Below are 21,174 nucleotides of genomic sequence, written 5' to 3' on the forward strand. Positions count from 1 at the left end.
AAACGTGAACTACCACGGTAGTAATAAATGTTGAATTTGACGTGTTCTTCTAAATATTGATCTTGTTATGGTGAATCTGCTTTGAAGGGGTTTGAGCTGTTTTTTTAGGAGGTAGGAAACTCAAAGTTTTTAGGCTTCCTGGCCCAGGAGTCCTGGGGGCTGCCTGGAGGCACCCTGTCCAGGGGAGAGTACAGAGCTTTGGAATCAGACTCACTCAGTTGAAATCCTACCTTCTGCCACTCTGTGCCTTTGGACAAATGTCTGAGCTTTGATATCTCATCTCTTCCGTAAAAGCAATGGCTTTTCTGTGACAGATTTACTGTGAGGATTGAGTAAGGAAATGCATGTTACGTGCTTAGCACCTAACAGGTTTCCAACAAATATTCACTTATTATTTTGAAACTAGAGAGCTGCAGGTGTCTTCTCTGTATTCCCAGTCTCTAAGATACCTTTTACAATGAGTCATAGAGCTGAGGTAGAGAGGGGAGGGACTTCAAAAAATGGGAGGAGGAGCTAGAAGGGCTGTTGAAATTTGTGGATTCTCTTTCAGAATTTGGTCTTATTCTCCAATTATAAGATAAGAATGGGCTTATATATATATATATATATATATATATATATATATATATTTTATTTTATTTTTTTTTTTAATGGATGAAAGTAAAGTGGAACTCAAAACGTTATCTAGGACCTAGGACTACAGAAAATGCTTTTCTTTCTCTTTATTACTTTAGACCAGTTAGCTTAATATTTACTCTGTTTGGTGGTGTATTTTTTTTATTTTATGTGCTAAACATTTTACTAAAAATAGCGATGCACTTGATTAGTTAATGCATTAACAAATCAATGGGAGGGGTTGAGACGTGGAAGTTTTGTAAGCAAATACTATCTTAGCACTATACTTGGCAACTTAAATATTCAAACATTATTTTAAAAATTCCAACTTCCACTGAACTTGTGCCAAACGCTTCCCAGATTTGCTGATAAGAATATAAAAAGCACGTGGCTGCTGCAATAATCAAGTGCAGATTAAGATTAGATTTATTCCCAAATCACAGCAATCTTAAACTTAGAATTCTCTGTTTGTGTATCTAGACTGCTTTAAAAAATTAAAATTCCAGATCTTTCCCTGATCATTAGATTTGTATGGATTATATAGTTTTTTTAAAGTATTATTCCAATTTGCAGGAAAAAAAAAAAATCACGATTTGCCAGATAAGAACTTGATGACTTTTGAACTAAGATTGAATGCCTGAAAGTTATCAGTTAACTTACAGAATAAATATTATTCAAACAAGGGAAGGAAAAAAGGAGTAGTGAGGTGGACAAGCTTATGAGTAGGTGTGGCAGGACAAGAAAAGAGAGAGAGTGGTGAGGGCTTTCATTCTCATAATTAAAAGGAGTAAGAACCCTAAAAATTTAGGTTTTAAGCATTGCCTTGGGAGATGTAACCATTTGGTTTGGGGTAAGGGAAAAGGTGGTTAGCAGAACTCAGGTCAAATGAGAAAAAAGGGAAATGAGAAATAATTACAGAATCGAAAGGAAAGCCACATTTAGGATTTTAAAAATATGGTTCAGTATATCATTGTGGTTAAGAGAGCTATTCCTGAATAAAGCTATATGGGTTCGAATCATAGCTCCACCACTTGCTTGAGGTGTCCTAACACATATAAAGGGCACCAGTCAGTACCTGGCACAAAGCAAATACTGTAAAATGTTGGTGGTAGTGATGGTGATTGTGGTAATCAATATACTATTCCTCAGAAAATGCAGCAATTACTCCTACCTTGTGTTAATAAAAATAAAGTAATTTGGTATCATTTTCGAATGTGTGATCATCACAAAATTGACAGAATAGAGTAGAATACTGAATGAATTGTCAGTGATCTTATTTTTAAATAGTATTAAATAAGAAAGGTCAGGTGCTAGAGAACACAAGTTAGTAATCTAATTAAATCACCAGCAAAAGAGACAGATCGTGTTAACAACAGTCAGACTTGTTATTACAGAGCAATTATTAAAGTGAAATATTGAAAGATGCTAGTATCATTAGTAGGCTTTAAACATGTCATTTTACACAGGCAGAAAAGTATAATCAGTTCACTTGATAAGTTAAAATCTCCTTTATTAAAATATTTATATCATTTGTATAAAGGGGGCACTATTGTTGAGGATCTAAAAAGAATTCTGTGGCATACTGCACTACATTCCTTTATAAAATTATTTGCACAAGTCACTCTCTTCGGGGTAGTCTCCAAGTGCCACATGATCTAATTTGTGAGATTAAATAACAGTTTTGGTTTTGACATTTTGCACATTTCCTTAAATCACTATTAAATGTAAGGATTTCAATGTGGCACCAAACTATTATTTGGTTACATTTTATATTCAAAGAATGTAAATCTTTTATGAAATATCAGAAATTTTCACAGGACTAGTGAAAAGTTGCTTTCTTCCCTCCTCCTTCCCGCCCCTCTCCACACACACACACTTAGTTTTCTGGCCTTCACAAAGGTAGGAAAACCTTTATAAGCTTCTAAATACTGTGGTATTAAAACTGGACACATCCAAAATTTCACAGACTTTTTTACCATACTGACCTGGGTTTCATTTCAGGCTCTGTCAGTTTCAAACTTGGGGACTTGAGGCAAGTGACCTTAACATCTTTGAGCCCCCAGGCTCCTGATTTGTAAAATAAAGATTAAGCATTACCTCATGATTTTATTGTGAGGGTTACATGACTGTTTTTACACAAATAGTTTACCACAGTATCTGGCAGAGATACAAACTTAATAAGTTGTCATTGTTTTCTTTTTATTTTCATGAATCTTCAAAGAGTAGCAGTCATTTGGTCAAATTCACTTAGCTACTACTGATATCTATTTGAACAAGAGTAATTAATACATTGAAGTGTGTGTGTGTGTCTGTGTGTGTGTGTGTGTGTGTGGAATGGTAAGGATTATTTGATAAAATGGAACTCTTTTTGCTAGAAAAGAGGGGAAGAAATGGTTTTACACGCACACGTTTATATATATATATATATACGTATATATGTAAGAGGACTTCTCTGTTTTTGCTATAATTGAGGAAGCTTTGAATTTAGAGTTCTGAGGCTCTGGGAAGCTTTTATAAAATTCTCATCTTGAGATTCATCTGTTTCAGGATATAGGGTGTGGTTTAGTATTTTGAATAAAGGTATCCTAGGTGACTTTGATATGCCTCACTTTGTCCTAAGTTGAGAATCTCTTAAAATGAAAGCTCTCAAGGAACTCACAGTTTCTTGGGGAAATAGACATGAATCATATAAAAGTTATCACAATACATCAAAAGTGCTGAGACATATGTATAAGCTAATTGTTAATGAAAGCACAGAGGAGGTGACACTTGCTTTAGGTTTTGAGGGAAGAATGAGAGTTTAACAGGAGAAGAAAAAAAAGACATTCAAAAAATAAAAGGAACAACATTGATCAAGGCATAAAGATATGAGAGATTGCCAGGAGGAAGAAGTGGCCTTCTTGAGTGACATATTGATTGGACACCAATGTTGTGATCTATTAGGAAGTTATTCCTGAATTTATAAGCAAAGACTGATGACCAATTCTTTTTTTCAAAACTAATTTAAGATACAGTTACAAGATAATTGTTTTTTGTTGCTGCTGTTGTTTGGGAAAGGGCACTGGGTATTTATTATGATTGTATTGTTTTTAAATAGTTTGCCATCAAAGGTCAAAGGTTTTGTGTGTAGCAGGAAAAACAATTAGTGAAGGCAATAATAGTGCTTCGGTGTGCACTTCTATTTTAAAGGTTAATTATTTGTTTAATTAAAGCCCTCAGAATCAACCACAGATGCTATTGCCTAGAAATATTAGATAAACTTGAGTCTATTTAACAGTGTAAGGATTGGGTGACAGCTTTCTTATCCTCTCAACGAGATATGGCCTTTTCTCACTTTAAAGACCATATCACATTTTCCCTTTATTTGGATTATTTTCTCTTATGGTTGTTGATTATTTATTTAGTTATATCTGTATTTTACAAATCAGGGAATCAGGGCTTAAAGAGGTCAAGTAATATACCAAAAATCCAGCGCTAGGGCCATGATGTTTACTCAAGCAATTTTACTTTCTTGAATGATAGCTCTTGAGATATTATGAGATATTAGATTGGAAAGACATGGAATTCCAGAGATTGTTGTGGAGGCTATTGAGATTGTCAGGAAAGAGATGATGACAGAAGAATAGAGAAACAGACATGACAAGACAAGAGACTTTGTAAAATGGAATCAACGCCATGTGTTGAGTCAATAGAGAAAGAATACGGTATGGAAAGTGATTTCTGAAGTCTAGTTGTTTTTTATAGATTTCCCTACGACAGGGAACACAAAGGAAGAATGGAGCTAGATGAAACCTATGATTTCTGTCTGGGGATAAGTTTAGCAAACCAGGACATCGCAGGCACTTCTGCTCTGGAGCTCACCTAAAAGATCAGAATAAAGATGTGGATTTATTGATGACTTGGACATATTCTTCAGGTTTCTTCAAGTGCTTGTTTTTTGCTTTGGTCTCTCACATCAGCTACCATATATTGAGTATTTTTTTTTCTTTTTTTTGGTACCTTGACAGAGAAGTAAAAGTATGCTCATAGTTTATGTAATGTGCCATTGTCATTATAACATGTAGGCTTGGCCAAATAACCAAGTGGGAAAAATCAGAATGAGCCTTTCTTGTTTCCATATTTTATCTGTATTATTATATTCGCTGTGTGCTGCTGATTATTGAGAATTAGATCTCATCTTGCCACTCCCTGGGCTCATTTTTCCAGCCACTAGGATGTAAGGTGTGCCAGAGATTCACCTGAGTTCTGCCTGATGCTTATCTCTTTGAAAGCCAAATTTTGGGTTCTTGTGATACTGGCTGACACTGCAGAGCTGAACATGGCATGCTGATTACCTTTCACTCTGATGTCCTCTGCAGAAACTGCCTCTCTGGGAGCCAGGACCTGTGAGGATGATCTTACGGAGCAGCAGTTGAGAGCGACCTCAGGTAATCGGTCTTATTCTTATCTGTCTTGAATGAGCTACATTGGTTACTCTCATAATTTATGTAATGAACTATCTCTGGAACTGCTCTAATTAGGACTGATCAGATCCCTTATACAAATAATTTAAATCCTATATAGACTATATCAATATTATGTATAATAAATCAACTATCGGTTTGGCCAAAAAGTTCGTTCGGGTCTTCTGTAAGCGCTGACAACACCCGAACGAACTTTTTGGCCAACCCAGTATATAATAAATAAATTAAATCACATGTAGCCAATATTTGGATGCATATGTAAAGCAATTTCTTAAAGAAGAGGTAACTTCTGCTGGATAATTTCTCACATCTACATTTACACACCATGAAGTTTTACCTAAATGGTCAGTTTTACACAATGTATAAGTCAATAAGCTAGGTATTATTTTTCCCCAAGTCAAACAACCTGGATGGTGGAGTTAGTTTTGGTAATTAATGAGTTGATTGGATTTTTACTGCCCTGTCAATACAATCACTAGTTCCTGTGCTTTGCATGCTTATGTGTGTGGTAAAAGATGGAGGCTATGCCTTCTTAGCAGCATTACATTCAGATAATTTAAGGGGAATTTCACCCATGTTGCTACAACACACCTCATTTATTTCTGCTGTATAAACATGATTCCAGTTTCCAGATTTATACAGCTGGAATAATAATGTGCTATACAGAACAAAAAAGAAATGATTATAAAAAGTCCTTCACATTCATAATGGGGTATTGAAATACTTTTAAAAAATTGCAAATGAAACCATTCCTCCAATATAAACTCAGGACTTCCCTCTTAAAAAAGTCTTCAAAGTTAAGTTTACCTTCACCTATGTGTGTCTCATGAATACTTTTTTATTTATAAGTAATTATTTTTTATTGTATATATTATTTTTCCCTAGAAAACTAAAGAACATATTTAAGCTAAAGTAGCATAAACACAGTTCTTCCTCCTCACTTCAAGCCAATCAAAAAATTGCATTAATGACTGGATTGAAAGTAAGAGGGCAAAAATCAAGACCATGACAAAAATATTAGACTAAAAGGAGACCTCTCCCTCTCAATACATTTCTTTATCGTTTTGTAAAAAAAAAAAAAAAAAAAGACACCAAAATTTACATCTTCACTTCAACCTCTCTGAGAAGCTTTATATTTAGACATTCCCATGCCTTCTGGATATTTTCATAGGTATGTTCTACAGGGAAGTCAAATATAACAAATTCCAAACTGAACTTCTCTTTTCTGCAAAACCATTTCTTCTTCTCTTTTAATTGATGACATCATACCATAGACCTAGTTACCCCAAGTAGGAAAACTAGGCATCACCAATTTTACTCAAAATTGCCAGGAACTGTTGGGCATATGTTATGAGTAAGGCAGATGAGTTCTCTCATTTTTAGACAATATTACTATACAAATGTTATTTTCAGATTGCAACAAACGTGAAAAAGGAATTGGAAGAGGTCATGTGTAGAGCAGAGGTTCCCAAAGTGTGGGCCCCTTAAAATCAGCATCAGCCCAATCTGGGAACTTGGAAGAAGGCAGATTCTTAGGCCCCATCCCAGACTTCACTGAATTAGAAACACTGAGGATGGGGCCCAGCAGTCTGTGGTTTGACAAGCCCTCCAGGTGACAGTGATTCCCACTAAAGTCTGAGGACCCCACGGGTGTGACAGGTGATGTACTACCTTAGAAGCAGTGGTCAGAGAAGTTCTTTGAGGAAATGACAGGAGAGCTGAGTCCAAAATAATGAGAAGGACCCAATTAGGGGAAAGGCATTACAGACAGAAGAGGGGAAGAAGTCGGTCATAGTGCATGAAGAGAAAGAAGGCTGATCTGGAGATAGATGACTGAATGAGGAGGAGAACAATGTAAGATGAAGTCATAAAGGTAGGCAAGGCCTGATCATTTCAACCACAGTAAGGAGTTGTTATGTATGTTATTTTAAGCAAAGTAGGAAGCCATGGCAGGCCTCAAACAGGAGAATGGCTCGATTTTATTATATGAAGGTACGCAGAATAAATTGTGGGAAAGCAAGAGCAAGTCTTCCCCAGTTATGAGACCATTGCAAGATACAGGTAAGCGATTAAGGGTACTGGCAATGGAAATGTAAAGAAATAGATGGATTTACTGTATACCAAATACTTTGGAATTGGAATTAATGGGACTTGCCAATGGATTGTGTACATAAGAGAAGGAAGGAAAGAAGTCAGTGATGACTCTTGCTTTTTGTGAATGGTGGTACCATTAACTGAGGTGGTGGAGACTCGGGAGAAACAAAGTGAAGTATGTTGAAGAGGGATCAAGAGCTCTGATGTGGGCATATTAAGTTTGATATGCCTTCCAGACATCCAAATGGAGATATAAAATTTAAAACAATGGATCTGGATGAAATCATCTAGGGAAATCATTATTTTTCCTCAAATCAAACATTCTTTGTAGATAAGAGAATAGGGCTTAAGACAAATGCTGGAGACACTCCAATATTTAGATTTTTAATGGAGGAGGCCCCAGCAAAGGGGAATAAGAGGGAACTTTCAGAGGGGTACGATGAAAATCACAAAAGTCTCATGCAAAGAAATTCAAGAAAGGGACGTTTTTCAAGGAGAAAGGAGTAGTAACATCTATTGAGCAAAGTTAAGTAAGATTCAAACAGAGAAGTGGCCACTGGATTTCACAGCATGGAAGTCATTGGTGGCTTTGAGAAGAGGAATGGATGTGAAGCCAGGCTGGAGAGGGTTGAATAATGAATGTGATTTAGTAGAGAGAGAAGATGTAAAGCAAAAAACAAAAAACCCAAACCAGACCAAAACCAAACCAAACCAAACAAATACTCCTTTTAGGTTTTATTGAAGGGCAATAGAGGAATGGGATAGAGTCTGGACTTCTCCTTTTCTTCCCAATTTTGCTTCCTAAATGGAAGTCAGCGTTCCAACTAACAAGTATTGCCCACCTTCTATAATTCCAGGCACTAATCCTGGTGCTTCTGGCACAGTGACAAATAAGACAATCACTGTTTTCAATAAATGTGTACCTATTAGAGAAAGTAGGTAATACGCAGATAATTTCCACATACTATGGTAAGTTGTTTGACACCAGTGCACAAGAAAAAGAAAAAGAAATTTATCCAGAAACATTACTCCTAGTTCAATATTTAGGGAAGATTTTTTTTGAGAAATAAGCAATTAATAATGATAGTTAGCATTTTTTAATACTTATTGTGTGTTTTGCTCTGTGCTGACTGATTTTTATACATTATAACAAATCCATGAGGTGGGTATTATTAACTCCAGTTTTACATATGATGAAACTGATATTTCCCGAGCTAGCCTTAAAGGAAAGATGGGAATTATACAGTGGAGAAAAGTTGTTCTAGATAAGAGAAAGAAACAGAGTGGTATGTCTCATAGGATGGAAGAGGGCATTAATGACTATTGCGTGTGTCTAAACAGTGGTGCACAAAATGTGGCCCTTCGACCAAAAGCTTTAGCATTACCTGGGAACTTAGAGATATAAATTCTCAGGCCTTACTCTAAACCTACCAAGTCAGACGTTCTAGGGATAGAGTCCAGCAATCTGTGGTTTAACAAGTCTTCCAGGTGATTCTGGTGCCGTAAAATTTGAGAACACTGTACCTGAGAGTTAAGTGCTAGGTAGGAAGTGAAGAAATATGAGACCGGACTGGTGGACAAGGGCCGGCTAGTCTTGCCCTGTACAGAAGACTGAGCTTTTTCTTTATGTGATGGCAGTCACTGAAAGATTTTAAGTAGAGAAGTCAAATTCAAGTAGATCATATAAAGGATAAATTTGGAGGGAGTGGGGACTGGGCAGGGAGACAATGAAGGGGCCCAGGAAGGAATTCTTGTAAGCCAAGTATCTAGAATATATGCTCCATAAAAAAAACTACAGATGTTTGAGTCACTAACCTCTGCTTCCTCTTTACACGGGCTTAAAAAGTATGTGGTGTTTTCCTTAGAAGACTCAGAGGATTTCCAAACCCAAGTATAATAAAGCAATGGGAACCAAGCAAAACTGGTGTTCAGATCAGAGGCGTGTCACTGAAGCCGATTTGCTTGGAAATTATATAATTTTGTAGAATAAATTGATAGTGATTTTCCAATCATTTTTTATTATTCAAAGGAAAATAAGCTACTCATTCAAAAACTTTTCTTTTAAATATAGTTTATGTGTATGTGTAACTTATAAGATCATCATCTTAGTATGATAAAAATGCTAGGGGAAGTTGACTGTACTGTACTTTTATAGTATATATGACTATAGTATTACTTTGTCTTATTCCTATTATTTTGAAACGTTTTAAAATAGAAACATTTTATCATTTATCTGAAAATTGGGAAGTTCTACTGGACCCTAATGTGCATTTAAGCATAACTACACTCATATCATAAAGTTTAACACATGAATACTATATTTTTTATTTTCCATGAAGCAAAAGAATAATTGAAATATGGACAGTGTGAATACAACAATATTATGAAATGCTATAATACTTTCATTATTATTACATGTAACATGTTGAAGAAATGTATTGATGAACATGAAAACTGCTTTAGCATCTTTATTTGGGGATTTTATGTAATTTAGTATCCTTATTTGGGAATTTTACGTAATTTCCCTCAGTTCTAAGACATCCCTTTAATACATTTAATGTCATACGCTGTTTTCCTTCTTTCATAAAATTTTCTTCCTTTTTTCATAAGCATCTTACGTTTTATGGCATTTTACAGTTGATGAAATGTGGTACTTGAAAATTATTCAATAGAATGTAGCCAACTCTTGCCCTTAACCCCAAATCCAACCTACAAGGTTTTCTAGAGAAAGTGGTTTCTCCATGTGAATACTCCTGACTCTAAAGCCTATTTATAAAATGAATGTCAAATTTATTTCAAAAACTCTCTTTAAGAATGAAAGTGACTTTTTACTTCTGACTTGCAGGAAACTTTATGGTGTACATAAGTTACCCTTTGATTCTTTTTTGACGTGATTAAAAATTCGCCAAGTTCTACGGCTCCAAAGAGCCTACCTGTAATAAACAGCTTTCGCCTTCAAAACCACAAAACAGGTCTGAATTGCTGGAGCATTAGAGCTAATTGCCTGCCTACTTCAAAGGAAGAACAAGAAAAGTGTGGGGAGTGACAGAAGCAGAGGGAATGCCAGCAAATCCACCTCTGGAGGTTATGAGCTGCGGCTTGGAGGAGCCGGGCAAAGTTATGGCCTCAGAACTGCTGTTTGCGATTAAGTTGATGGGGAGAGTCTATCCCACAATCTCTCCCGGCTGCTGACACAGAGCCTTTGTTCGCATTCAGATTTCTCAAACTGTTGCCAGGGTCAGGCTGAGGTCAGACACCACAGTGATGTATAGAAGAACTTGTCTGGGAATTTCTCTCACACTTAAGACACATACCAGAAAAATGAAGAAGAGGATCCTGCAAAAACTGTCTGATGAGACGCAGATGATACTGTAGTTTTTCTTTTCGTACCTTCATATTCTTCATTACCTTCTCCTGACGCACAATGTTTTATGAACATGAGATGCGATAGCCCTTACAGTTTTCTGTCCCCTCCAGATAAGGACATTCAGTAGCACTCTGACGCTTCATTTTCCCGCCCTGGGGGAGAGGTCCAGTAAATCTACTCCAAGAAGTCTCGCATCCCTTCCCCGGGATGAGCTGAGCAGTAATTGCCACGGGCCGTCCGTAGGTCGCGGGCCTGACTCTGGATGTCACGTCACGTGTGTGGACTTGGCGGGGACACAGCCTGATCTAGTCATGATCTCAGCCTCCCAGCCTCCCAGACTGAGCCAGACCGCTGTCCCCACCCAGCCTGGCCCCCTGATGGGAGGAGGGAGCCTGGGTTTGATCAGTGATTATCACCGACAGGTGAAAGCAGGCTACAGCCAGGAGGAGGGTTGATTCTTTCTTCTTCAAGTACAATTTCCACATGTATTGAAAGGGAAGCTGCCCCCAAACCCTCCGATGACCCACCCCTCCCCAAGGACCTCCCCTCTGCTTTTGTGCAGTGGCAAAGTGCAAATATGGAATCAAGAGATTTGTATGGTGCCTTTGAGGACTTAACAGTCGAAACAAACTCCGGTTTCAAATGTATTAAGCGTCCTTGTTTTCCCCTTAGTTTTTTTTGGAGTTTCCCCCATTGAGCCCAGAACTGGCCCCCCTCTGTTGTTTTCTGCTCTCATGGTTGTAGAGCATGGCTGGCAAGTGAGGCACTAAATAGCAATTTTTTCTTTTTTTTTTTTGGTGCTCAGCTGCTACGTATGACAGTGGATATTTCATTCTGCTGTCAGAACGTTATTAAAAAAACATGGGGTGTGGAGAGGGCCATGATTTCCCCTTTCAATCACTACAGCATTTGCAATGAAAATTTTATGCAGTGTGTAATTTTCAGTTAATGCTTGACACTTAAAGTGTCCGGAGCTGCGTTTTGTACGGTTCTTGAAGGGTTAATTGTATCATGTTCTCTGCATAAAAGCTCTGCTTATCAAAAGCAAATAGAAGAGTGTATGCAAATGGGTGTCGATGACCTTTTGCCTTTCCAGGGTTAATTTATATGGTCATTAAAGATTTTATGAAATTGAGTAGCCTGGTGTTTCTAATCCCATTTTACCTTCTTCTCCTAATTTATGTAATTCCTAACTGAACAGGGAAATATGATTTTTATTTTTTGTGCCGCAATGAAAACAGCATGCCATGCTGTGGGGAGTTGTGAGTCTGGTTATCTGGCATTACTCAGATTGCTAAAAATTCATTAAAATGTGACATCAGCACAGTGAGAGACAAATGATCGCAGGATGAAAGAGAACAGTGGGCCTTTCACGGATTAGTGCTACACAGACCCAGCATAGAGGCTAACTGCATAAACAGATTAATCCACCAGCAGCGGCATAGCTAAGATTTACAGAATAATTAAATAGGGTTGAGTTACTATGAGGATTTCCATGTAATCTAGCTGGTGTGAAACCCGTGAATGAGGTGTGGGGTGACGCGGTTGTCATAGAAGTATACCTTCTTCTGTCCTACGCCCTGTATAGCTCCCCCTATAGAAAAAAAATAAAATAAAATCCCAGTGTAACTGAAGTTTTGAGATCTTACTCTGACAAATTCCAAAGAATTCCTCTGGGGTCTAAGGGCTGAAAGGCAGGAGTAACACCTGTCTTACATTTAACCCGTCATTATCACATTATTGAACTAAGAAATTTTTCTGAGAATTCGGTTCCTTCTGCCATTTATCCAAATCCATGCAGCAGTGGGTTCATGCAGCTTAGAAGGTTCTACTATTGAAATTACAAAATTACCTTACATCCATTTTTCAATCTTTTCTATCTTAAACTGTATTTCTTTGAAAAGATTTCTTTTAATTTAGTACAGGCACATTTTCTCAATGGATAATAAAAGAAGTTGCTTGAGATTAAAAACTAACAAAACAAAACCTGCATTGGTATACCCAGCAGGTTCTAATAGTGGCTTTTACTAAATTCATGCTCTTTTTTGAGAATGAATGTCTGCAAATGATTCATAAATAACAAAGTTCTTAAATGGTCACATAGTTTATTTTCATGTGTGTTTTTCTAGGGTTTTCCATCCAACTGACCGGTCTGTCTTTCTTAACAGAAGAACAAAGTGAGGAGGCAGAAGGAGCTATTAAACCTACAGCCGGGGCTGAGGATGATGAGAAAGACACAAGTGAGAGAGACAATAATGAAGGCAAAAACTCTAATAAAGACTCTGGTAAGATGCTAGAATCTTTCACCTTTCCTTCCCCCACCTCCATTCCCTGCAATCTGCTCTTCCTTCACTGCCCCCCCCCCCAAAGCTTATTAAAAGCTTTTATTCATTTTAAACTGTCTGAACATTCCCACTACTATTCATTGCATGTGCATTTTGCATGTGATTTCTATCAGTAGCCTCCCATTGACCTATTTTTAATCATAACCATCTGACAGAATAGATGTGGATAAGTTGAAGAATATTGCAGGACGACCAGCGAGATTATTTTTTAATCAAATCAGTTTGTGTGCTTGTAATTTTTTAAGCGCCTTTCATTAATCTTAGCTATACTTGTGATTCCTCTGATGGCATATTAATTTTTCATAAGCACAGGATTAGATATCACTTGAACTTTTTCATTCAATCACATGCGCCGCCCCCCCTCCCCAAACCACATAACCTTAAAAATAAATGTTATTTTTCCTTGCTTTTTTACAACTTACACTCAGGAATTTGCCCTTTTTAAGGGCATCTATTTGAGGCATTTCAAACAAAATCCAGTGAAAAAGTTTACAGATGATTCAGCCTAAGAAGAGGAAATATCATTGAGAAGGGATTAGGTGCTGGGTAATTTTGATCTTCTAGAATAGACAAATCCCAGTAATGAAAGCTACTGTCTTTGAAAACAAACCTTCGTGTCATGACATTTACTTGTGCACAAACAAACCCTAGGCCAGCATCTGGTGTGGATACCTAAGGCTTTTTCTGTGTTTGATTTGGCAAATATATGACTTCATCCATGCTTTGTATGTATGAGATGGAAATCTATGGTCCCAATGAATATTACATTGGCTACTTTTGCTGCACGCTATACCTAGTTTTATTATGTTGGACTCATTGAAGCAGAAGAAGTGCTGAAACGGGTTCAAGCCTATTAGTTTCAGGTAGTCATCTATCTTTTCCTTGAATTCCAATGACAGCCGCATCTAAAGAAGCTTGTTTTCACTGTGAAGACATTGGGTTGTGCAGAAAATATCATTTTCACTTGCAAGTTTATTTAAACCTGAATTATCCCATATTTGTGGTTCAGTCTTTGCATATCTAAGTTTTCCATTCCCTTCAAAAATTATTTGAAGGGCCTCCCTGATATCCACCCCACACCGTTCAATGCTGAATTTCTCTCTGGAGTCCAGTGAGAAGAGTGCCATTTAAATTTGCGTCTAGGATATAGTGGCTAACATATGATTCTAATTTGATTTAAACAAAGAAGATCTAAGGTTGGTTTTGAGCCTAAAGCAATGTAAAAAAAAAAAAAAAAAATGCCCTAGCTGTATATTAATACAGTTCCTGAGGTCACTGACAAGGAATTTGAAGTACCTTGTGATCAGTTAAGGTCAAGGGTAGTGCCATTTAAGCATCATTTGAAAAGAATTGGCAATAGCAAGGAAGTCAGTTTAGGTCTAGGATGGACCTCATCAAGGCTAGCTGATGGACTGCTTCTGGGAGGGCAGGATTCTGCTGCCTTCAGTGGTGATTTTCTCACAGCAATGCCAAAAGAGATTGCAGACCATACACCCACCCAACCCCATTCTTCAGAAGAATGTGTAAAACACACAGGACATTGGTGTTCGTTGAGTGTTCACGTAATACATAGGAATGTGACATTTTGCTTGGTTTTAAGTAACTAATACCTTGTAAAGGACGCGTTGTGGGAATCTCTTGAAAATGGCTCCAGTCTCACCAGTGAGGCAAGAGTCTTACTTGGAACATACCACAGATGCAAGGGCTCTCTCTCCACCAGCCCGGTTTACTGCTCTACATCAATAACGGGCTCAATCACGCCCTAACGGCCTGATGAGTTATCGTCCTTTCTTGGGCATCTAATTGTACCATCTAGACAGGACTCGGCATGTGAGAGGATACAGACCATTGGATAATGATAGTTTTCTAAAACACATCTTTATCCCTGTAGAAACGCCTCCCCAACTACACCTGTAGGGATAAAAATGGGCTTTCGTACCAACTCAGAGCAATTACTGAGAGGCAAATATTTAGCCTTGAAACCGCTCAGACACCAAGACGGTTATTACTGACAACTAACATGAACTTTTAACAAAGTTTTCTGCTTTCTACATTGAATCTGATTAGCTGAAAAGATTATTACATGGATTTTTTTCCTTGTAAGTATTTCTGATGACTGAATGAGCACTTATGTATGTATTGGTTTTCTTCCTGATGTCAGTTATAAATGTCAAAAATACTGGCAAATTTATAAGTTAATCACTATCTTAATGTGTTAGATGGGAAAACGGTCTGACCCCACTTTAACACAGAATTTTTTAGACAGGAAGGAATTAACACATGTTAGGAAGATGGTGTTTGTATAAGCTGTTGTACTGTGCTGCTGACATTAATCTCTAGGACTAGAGCTTTCAAAATGAGACTTGGCAATATGCAAGTTATATTTGTTGAATATTCATTCATAATAGAAAACCCTCCTAATGCCTCATTTATATTGTCACTTAAATCTAGTGCCACTTTAGATTAATTATAATCCAAATTATAGCTCTGTGCACTACAAGAATTAATATAGAGTTTATCCAGATTAATATATTTGCATTGAAAATGTAATATGTCTCTGCCATGGCTAAGGGGACCACTTTTTAATAAGGGAGTAAACATGAGGAAAGATGGAAATTAACCTTCATTATTGCAATTAAAATTATCCTTTCATTCTAGTCTCATTAGAAAAAATACTGTACCGGTAATTATAATTTAGGCTTATTTGCAGTTGAATAACGTCTTCTGTTATATCCAAGTTTTATAGTGTTCAAACTTTACCAAATACATTGATTCATAAATAATAACTCAGCATTTTGTTATTTTTTTCAAGATTTGCTTTGAGTACACATGTCTTATTGGATTTTCCTCACTTGCTATAATATAAACCATTTTACAACCTTCTGTATTTTAGGGATTGAAAATTTATTAAGTAGGCAGCATCTGAATTGAAATGAATTATGTCATTTTTATATTAGTAATCTCATGCAAGTTAAATAATCCCATAACTGACAGATAATCATTGGCTCATCTATTTGGCAGTCCTTATTTGTAATTAGGCTTCATGTTTCAGTTAAAAATGCATTAAAATTACAGTTTTTTTGAGGATAGTGTGATGGCCTTAATAACACAAAATGAATTATGATCTCATTTCAAAATTTTGTCTAAGGCAACAAACAGTGTTTATTTCAAGTAAAGTTGTAAACATAAACTATGAATAATCAGAAAACTTAAAACCTTCCTAAAATTAATTGGCCTTTACTTAATATATTTCTAGGATAAAACAATTCAGAGAAAGACCCCAGAGTTGATTTCCTATAATTTACCAGGGAGGCCGTAAAACCTGAGATGGTTCCCCTTTGAGTAGAAGAGGCATGCATGCATAAAATATAATGTCCCTCATTTTTGCAAGTAATCCTGGTGACCTGTTTTATCTTCAAGAGTCTGTTTTTGTCGTATGTTATTGCATCTTAGCATTCTCTGCTGCTGCTTCTTATCAGTGACATGCACTTCTGGGGTGCCTAGCTAGAGTTAGGGGGTCTAGACGTTATTTATAACTTCTTCTCAATTTAAAATAAGATGGTCTTTAGGAAGTTCCTAGCTTACATCAACATCATGGTTTAATTAACTAAGTTAATTAGCCAAAAATTCTCGAAGCTGACACATATATTGGGTGGAATACTATATCCAACAGTTATTTCAATGGCTATGAAATAGTGACCCTAAAATTTAACTCTTTTCTTGATGCAGCATGAATGTCCCTAAATTCAAAAGCAATGATATTCTTGATGATATTAACGTACATAAAAATAATATGGATTAATTATGTCAAATATGTACACCAGTGTAAAGTCTTAGTAAAATGTTTCAAACCTTGAAATCAATGTTTTTGTAAGCATAAGGTATATGCTTACAAAAATAAGGCCATACTTATACATTTAATAGATTCAGAAGTTTCTGGAAGGTGTAGTCTGTTTTTGATGTTCCTAAGGCCTGCAAGCAACAAGAGTTGTGGAAATTCTCTTTTACCTTGTGTGTGACAGTCTTTGATACCATAGGGAACTGGACCAATTTATTATTTGGTCATGTCTGATTCTCTCATGTACACAAAAGAATGATAGGGGAATGTGACATAGTATTATTTTCTGAAGGAAGCATATTATTACTCACTATTGGGGAACTTTTGAAGAAAAATCTTCCAGTCTCACAGGAAAAAAGCAGCTGATAGACATTTGCTGACTTAAATGACAATCATTTTCTACAACTTGATCTGACACCTGAATCAGTAAATTTTATTTGCAAATTTTATATATCATATTGTTTTCTTAAGTGTTTATTTTTAACACTTTAAAAATGATAGCACAAAATATATTCTGCTTTGAGAATTTTGCTTTAGATGAAAGATATCTTTTTGATACCAGAATTAATTATGAAATAAACATTCCTGTTTTTGACATATCTTTGGATATCAAATACTTGGATATTGTTTAATCAATGTAATAAAATTCTTTTGTTTATCTCAGATTTAAGTTCATCCAAATACGATAAATTATTTTTTCAAATATCTAGAAAGAATCTAAATTTCTCTAAGATATCTGTATATATAGGACAAATATACCAATTCAAATAAAATCTAGTGTTTGTAAATCTAGAAATCAGTAGCAGTGCAATTGGTTTGGAAATGTAACACTAATTCTGTACCTACCACAAACCCCAAGGGAATAAAATTATTGTCATTATGTCATTTAAATTCTAGTTTAATTTTGGTCTCCTCAGAGTCAGATTTACTTTTAAATTTCTCTCAGAGTTTGGAATTCCTAAAATTATTTATATGGTACAAAACATGCATCTCCATCCAGGAGAGAAAAAGAATGTATTTTTTGGTTCATTTTTACTTTGTTTCCAAAACATCCTTGACCTTATTTTTAAATTAAAACTGGGTTATTTTGCAATAAGGTATAATTTGTTCATTTATATGAACCGTATGTGGATTGAAAAAAAATCAAGATAAATCTTCATGCACAGCATACAATCAGATTACGCCTAGACTCTATATTTACGCGGGGTCTGATAGCAATCAATGGTTTAGCTTCATTGCATTTCAAGATGTATTTGCACCCAGTTGTCCAGTGATAGTGTCCTCACCCTGGAAATAATTTAGTTGCAAATTGACTAGAAGATGGTGAAAATTGAAAGTTAAAATTAGAAATACTCATAATAAACAGCAGAAAAAAGGTCAGATGATGCCGCGCTATGATGAGATTGGAATGGCTGGTAAATGAGGTTTTGTGTTTGTCGTGAGATGTATGTGACATGCCTACCCAATGTCGCTGTAATATCCAGCCTCACAGAGGAGATTATCGGGAAAATTGATGCTGGAAAGAATTTTCTGTTAGATTGGGAAATTAGAATCACACTCTCTCCTTTGATGTGTGTGAGGCTTCTATACATTATGTTGCTCATCTGGGCAAAGTTTTAAACCGTCTTTTAACACCGAATATTCAGATTAACCTCATAAAACAATTGTCTTCTTGATTTGGACTACAGTGTTATGTGCACAGCCAACTGCTGAAACATCTAAAGCAAAGAATAAATCACGAAAAAGCAGCAGTGGATATGTAATGTATAATTTTAAAATCCTACGTTCACCACGTAAAAACATTGTTTTCATTTTTGAATTATAACTAGTCAGCTCTTCTCAGAATTTTGAAATGTTTTCAGTGTCCTGGAATTTTAGAGAAGAGATAGGTAATTAAACGTTAGCAAAAGTAATTATTTTCTAAGTTAGCATTTGCGAATGGGAGTAGATTTGCTTTAATGTGATAAAGCCGTACTGAGACACCAGAGAGCACGTGTTATTGATGAATCTTTCAAGGTCACCTACGGTTATCAAAATATGAGACAGGAGCACATTTTAAAATATATAAAGTCCACTTGGTTAGGGGACAAAAAGAAGTGCGATTTTTGTCTTTTGAGATTAGCATCGTATAAAAGTGCTTTTCTGGTTCTTTGGTGACTGAGTGGATTTAGAGCCAGGGATATTTGGAAAACATAATTTTTCTGATATCGACATGTTAGTCTTTTAAAATTGAGGTGTCCTATTCTTTTTTGGGAATCAGGAATAATCACACCAGAAAAGGAGCTAAAAGTCAGTGTGGCAGGGGGAACCCAGCCACTCCTGCTGGCAAAAGAAGAGGATGTGGCAACAAAAAGATCAAAACCTACAGAGGACAATAAATTCTGTCACGAGCAGGTAAATGTGTTTTCTTTTTCCCTTTACAGTGTAAACATGTTTTTTTTTTTTTAATTGCCCTTGATAATTTTAGAGCCTCCAAACCATTCCATGCTGTTGAAATGTATGTAGACACTATGATTGGCAAGGTAATTAACTCTTGGTGTGACTTCTAATGCTCTGAAGTCATCAAAATCCATTAACTAATAGTGACCATGTTTATTCAATATTTTCCAGTTCTATCAGTGTCCTTATTGTAACTACAATAGTAGGGACCAAAGTCGTATCCAGATGCACGTTCTGTCACAGCACTCAGTGCAGCCGGTCATCTGCTGTCCCCTCTGCCAGGACGTCCTCAGCAACAAAATGCACCTCCAGCTGCATCTGACACATTTGCACAGTGTGTCTCCGGATTGTGTGGAGAAGCTGCTTATGACAGTAAGGATACCAAATGTTGATGCATATGTGACATAATCTCTGTAAAGGTATCAACACAAAATCTGCAATTATTGTTTGATAGAAATTTATTTCTTCTGTGTTGCATCAAGCTCTTACTGACTGTGTGGTAGGAATCCCAAGTAAAGGCCCATTTGTTGTCTCTTGTGCTTTGGAATCAACCCCAAATATGATACAAGGCACAGCTAATTCAATAACACAGATTTTGCAGCCTTCCTCTCATGCCTGTAATGTTAATCAAATGATTCATGTGGGTACCTTGAGTTTCATATTTTCTTGGCTATCATTTCTTGGTTACAAAAACTTTCAAACCATATTTCTTAAATTTTTTCAATTTTTGTTGGAGTATAGTTGATTTACAATATTGTGTTAGTTTCAGGTGTACAGCAAAGTGAATCCGTTATACATATACACATATCCACTCTTTTTTAGATTCTTTTCCCGTATAGGCCATTACAGAGTATTGAGTAGAGTTCCCTGTGCTATACAGTAGGTCCTTATTAGTTATAAACCATATTTTTTTTTTTTTTTTTTTTTTTTTTAATGGCTGTGTTGGGTCTTCATCTCTGTGCGAGGGCTTTCTCCAGCTGTGGCAAGTGGGGGCCACTCTTCATCGCGGTGCGCGGGCCTCTCATTATCTCGGCCTCTCTTGTTGCGGAGCGCAGGCTCAGTAATTGTGGCTCACGGGCCTAGTTGCTCCGCGGCATGTGGGATCTTCCCAGACCAGGGCTCGAACCCGTGACCCCTGCATCGGCAGGCAGATTCTCAACCACTGCGCCACCAGGGAAGCCCTTAAACCATATTTTTTAAAAAAGAAAAGAAGAATACTGCATCACAACAGCATTGATCCGAAATTTGAAGGGAGAGCATTGGCCTGTAAGAGTCACAGAATGTCCCTGCTTTGGTTGGAAAAATATAACTGGGATATGCTACTGACCAAGGGCAGATGTGATGGAGTCTGTGATTTCTGGGGTACCTTTGCCATGAGCCCCTTTGGTTTTCACAGGTGCCTGTCCCTGATGTAATGATGCCCAACAGCTTGCTACTGCCAGCAGCCACCTCTGAGAAGTCGGAGCGGGACACACCTGCAGCCATCGCAGCCGAGGGCGCCGGGAAGTATTCAGGTATGCCAGCCTCTGACCAAGATCTGCGCAAGACACCCTCAGGGCCTTGCACCTGTGACGCTGGTCTAGCATTGTTACTATCAAAGATTTTTTTTTTTTTTTTTTTAAAAAGCACAGGGGAAAAAAAGTATGGCATTTCCAAAAGCCATAGTTTCTAAGGCATATTTAATATCTGGTTATCTGTAAACTGCCCTTGGGGGACCTAAGTATCAATGACCAGGAATATTTCGTGTGTTCTAATTACTGAACACGACGGTTATGGCCCTTGCTATCACGCTGCTGGTAGCATACTATAATTACCTTTGACTTATCTCCTTCCCTATGCTGAAATTCCTTGAGGTCAGGGTTGATTTCTTATTCACCTTTATATCCCCAGGGCCCAGTACAGTGCTTGCCATATAGTAGTTGCTCGAATAAATATTTCTTCAGCGATTCAATTAAGCAGAAACCTTTAGAAGCTCCTACTTAACAATATTCATTGGCGTTTAAGCTGTAGACT

At 36.8% G+C, this 21,174-nt stretch overlaps 1 protein-coding gene across 6 annotated transcripts in view; it reads left to right on the forward strand.

Annotated features, from left to right (window-relative positions):
* The window catches only part of ZFHX4 (zinc finger homeobox 4), a 176,712-nt gene that overhangs the window by 140,075 nt on the left and 15,463 nt on the right, over positions 1 to 21,174 (forward strand). For 4 of the 6 annotated variants that reach the window (XM_068525327.1, XM_068525325.1, XM_068525329.1 and 1 more), the window contains 5 exons: positions 4,974 to 5,042; positions 12,669 to 12,824; positions 18,983 to 19,116; positions 19,333 to 19,533; positions 20,558 to 20,675. In XM_068525327.1, the coding sequence (XP_068381428.1) occupies positions 4,974 to 5,042; positions 12,669 to 12,824; positions 18,983 to 19,116; positions 19,333 to 19,533; positions 20,558 to 20,675 (678 nt within the window). The remainder of the gene's footprint in view (positions 1 to 4,973; positions 5,043 to 12,668; positions 12,825 to 18,982; positions 19,117 to 19,332; positions 19,534 to 20,557; positions 20,676 to 21,174) is intronic. The other 2 variants (XM_068525328.1, XM_068525330.1) reach the window with 1 other exon arrangement.

Source organism: Eschrichtius robustus, chromosome 17 (assembly GCF_028021215.1).
Source record: "Eschrichtius robustus isolate mEscRob2 chromosome 17, mEscRob2.pri, whole genome shotgun sequence".
In the NCBI taxonomy this organism is placed as follows: domain Eukaryota; kingdom Metazoa; phylum Chordata; class Mammalia; order Artiodactyla; family Eschrichtiidae; genus Eschrichtius; species Eschrichtius robustus.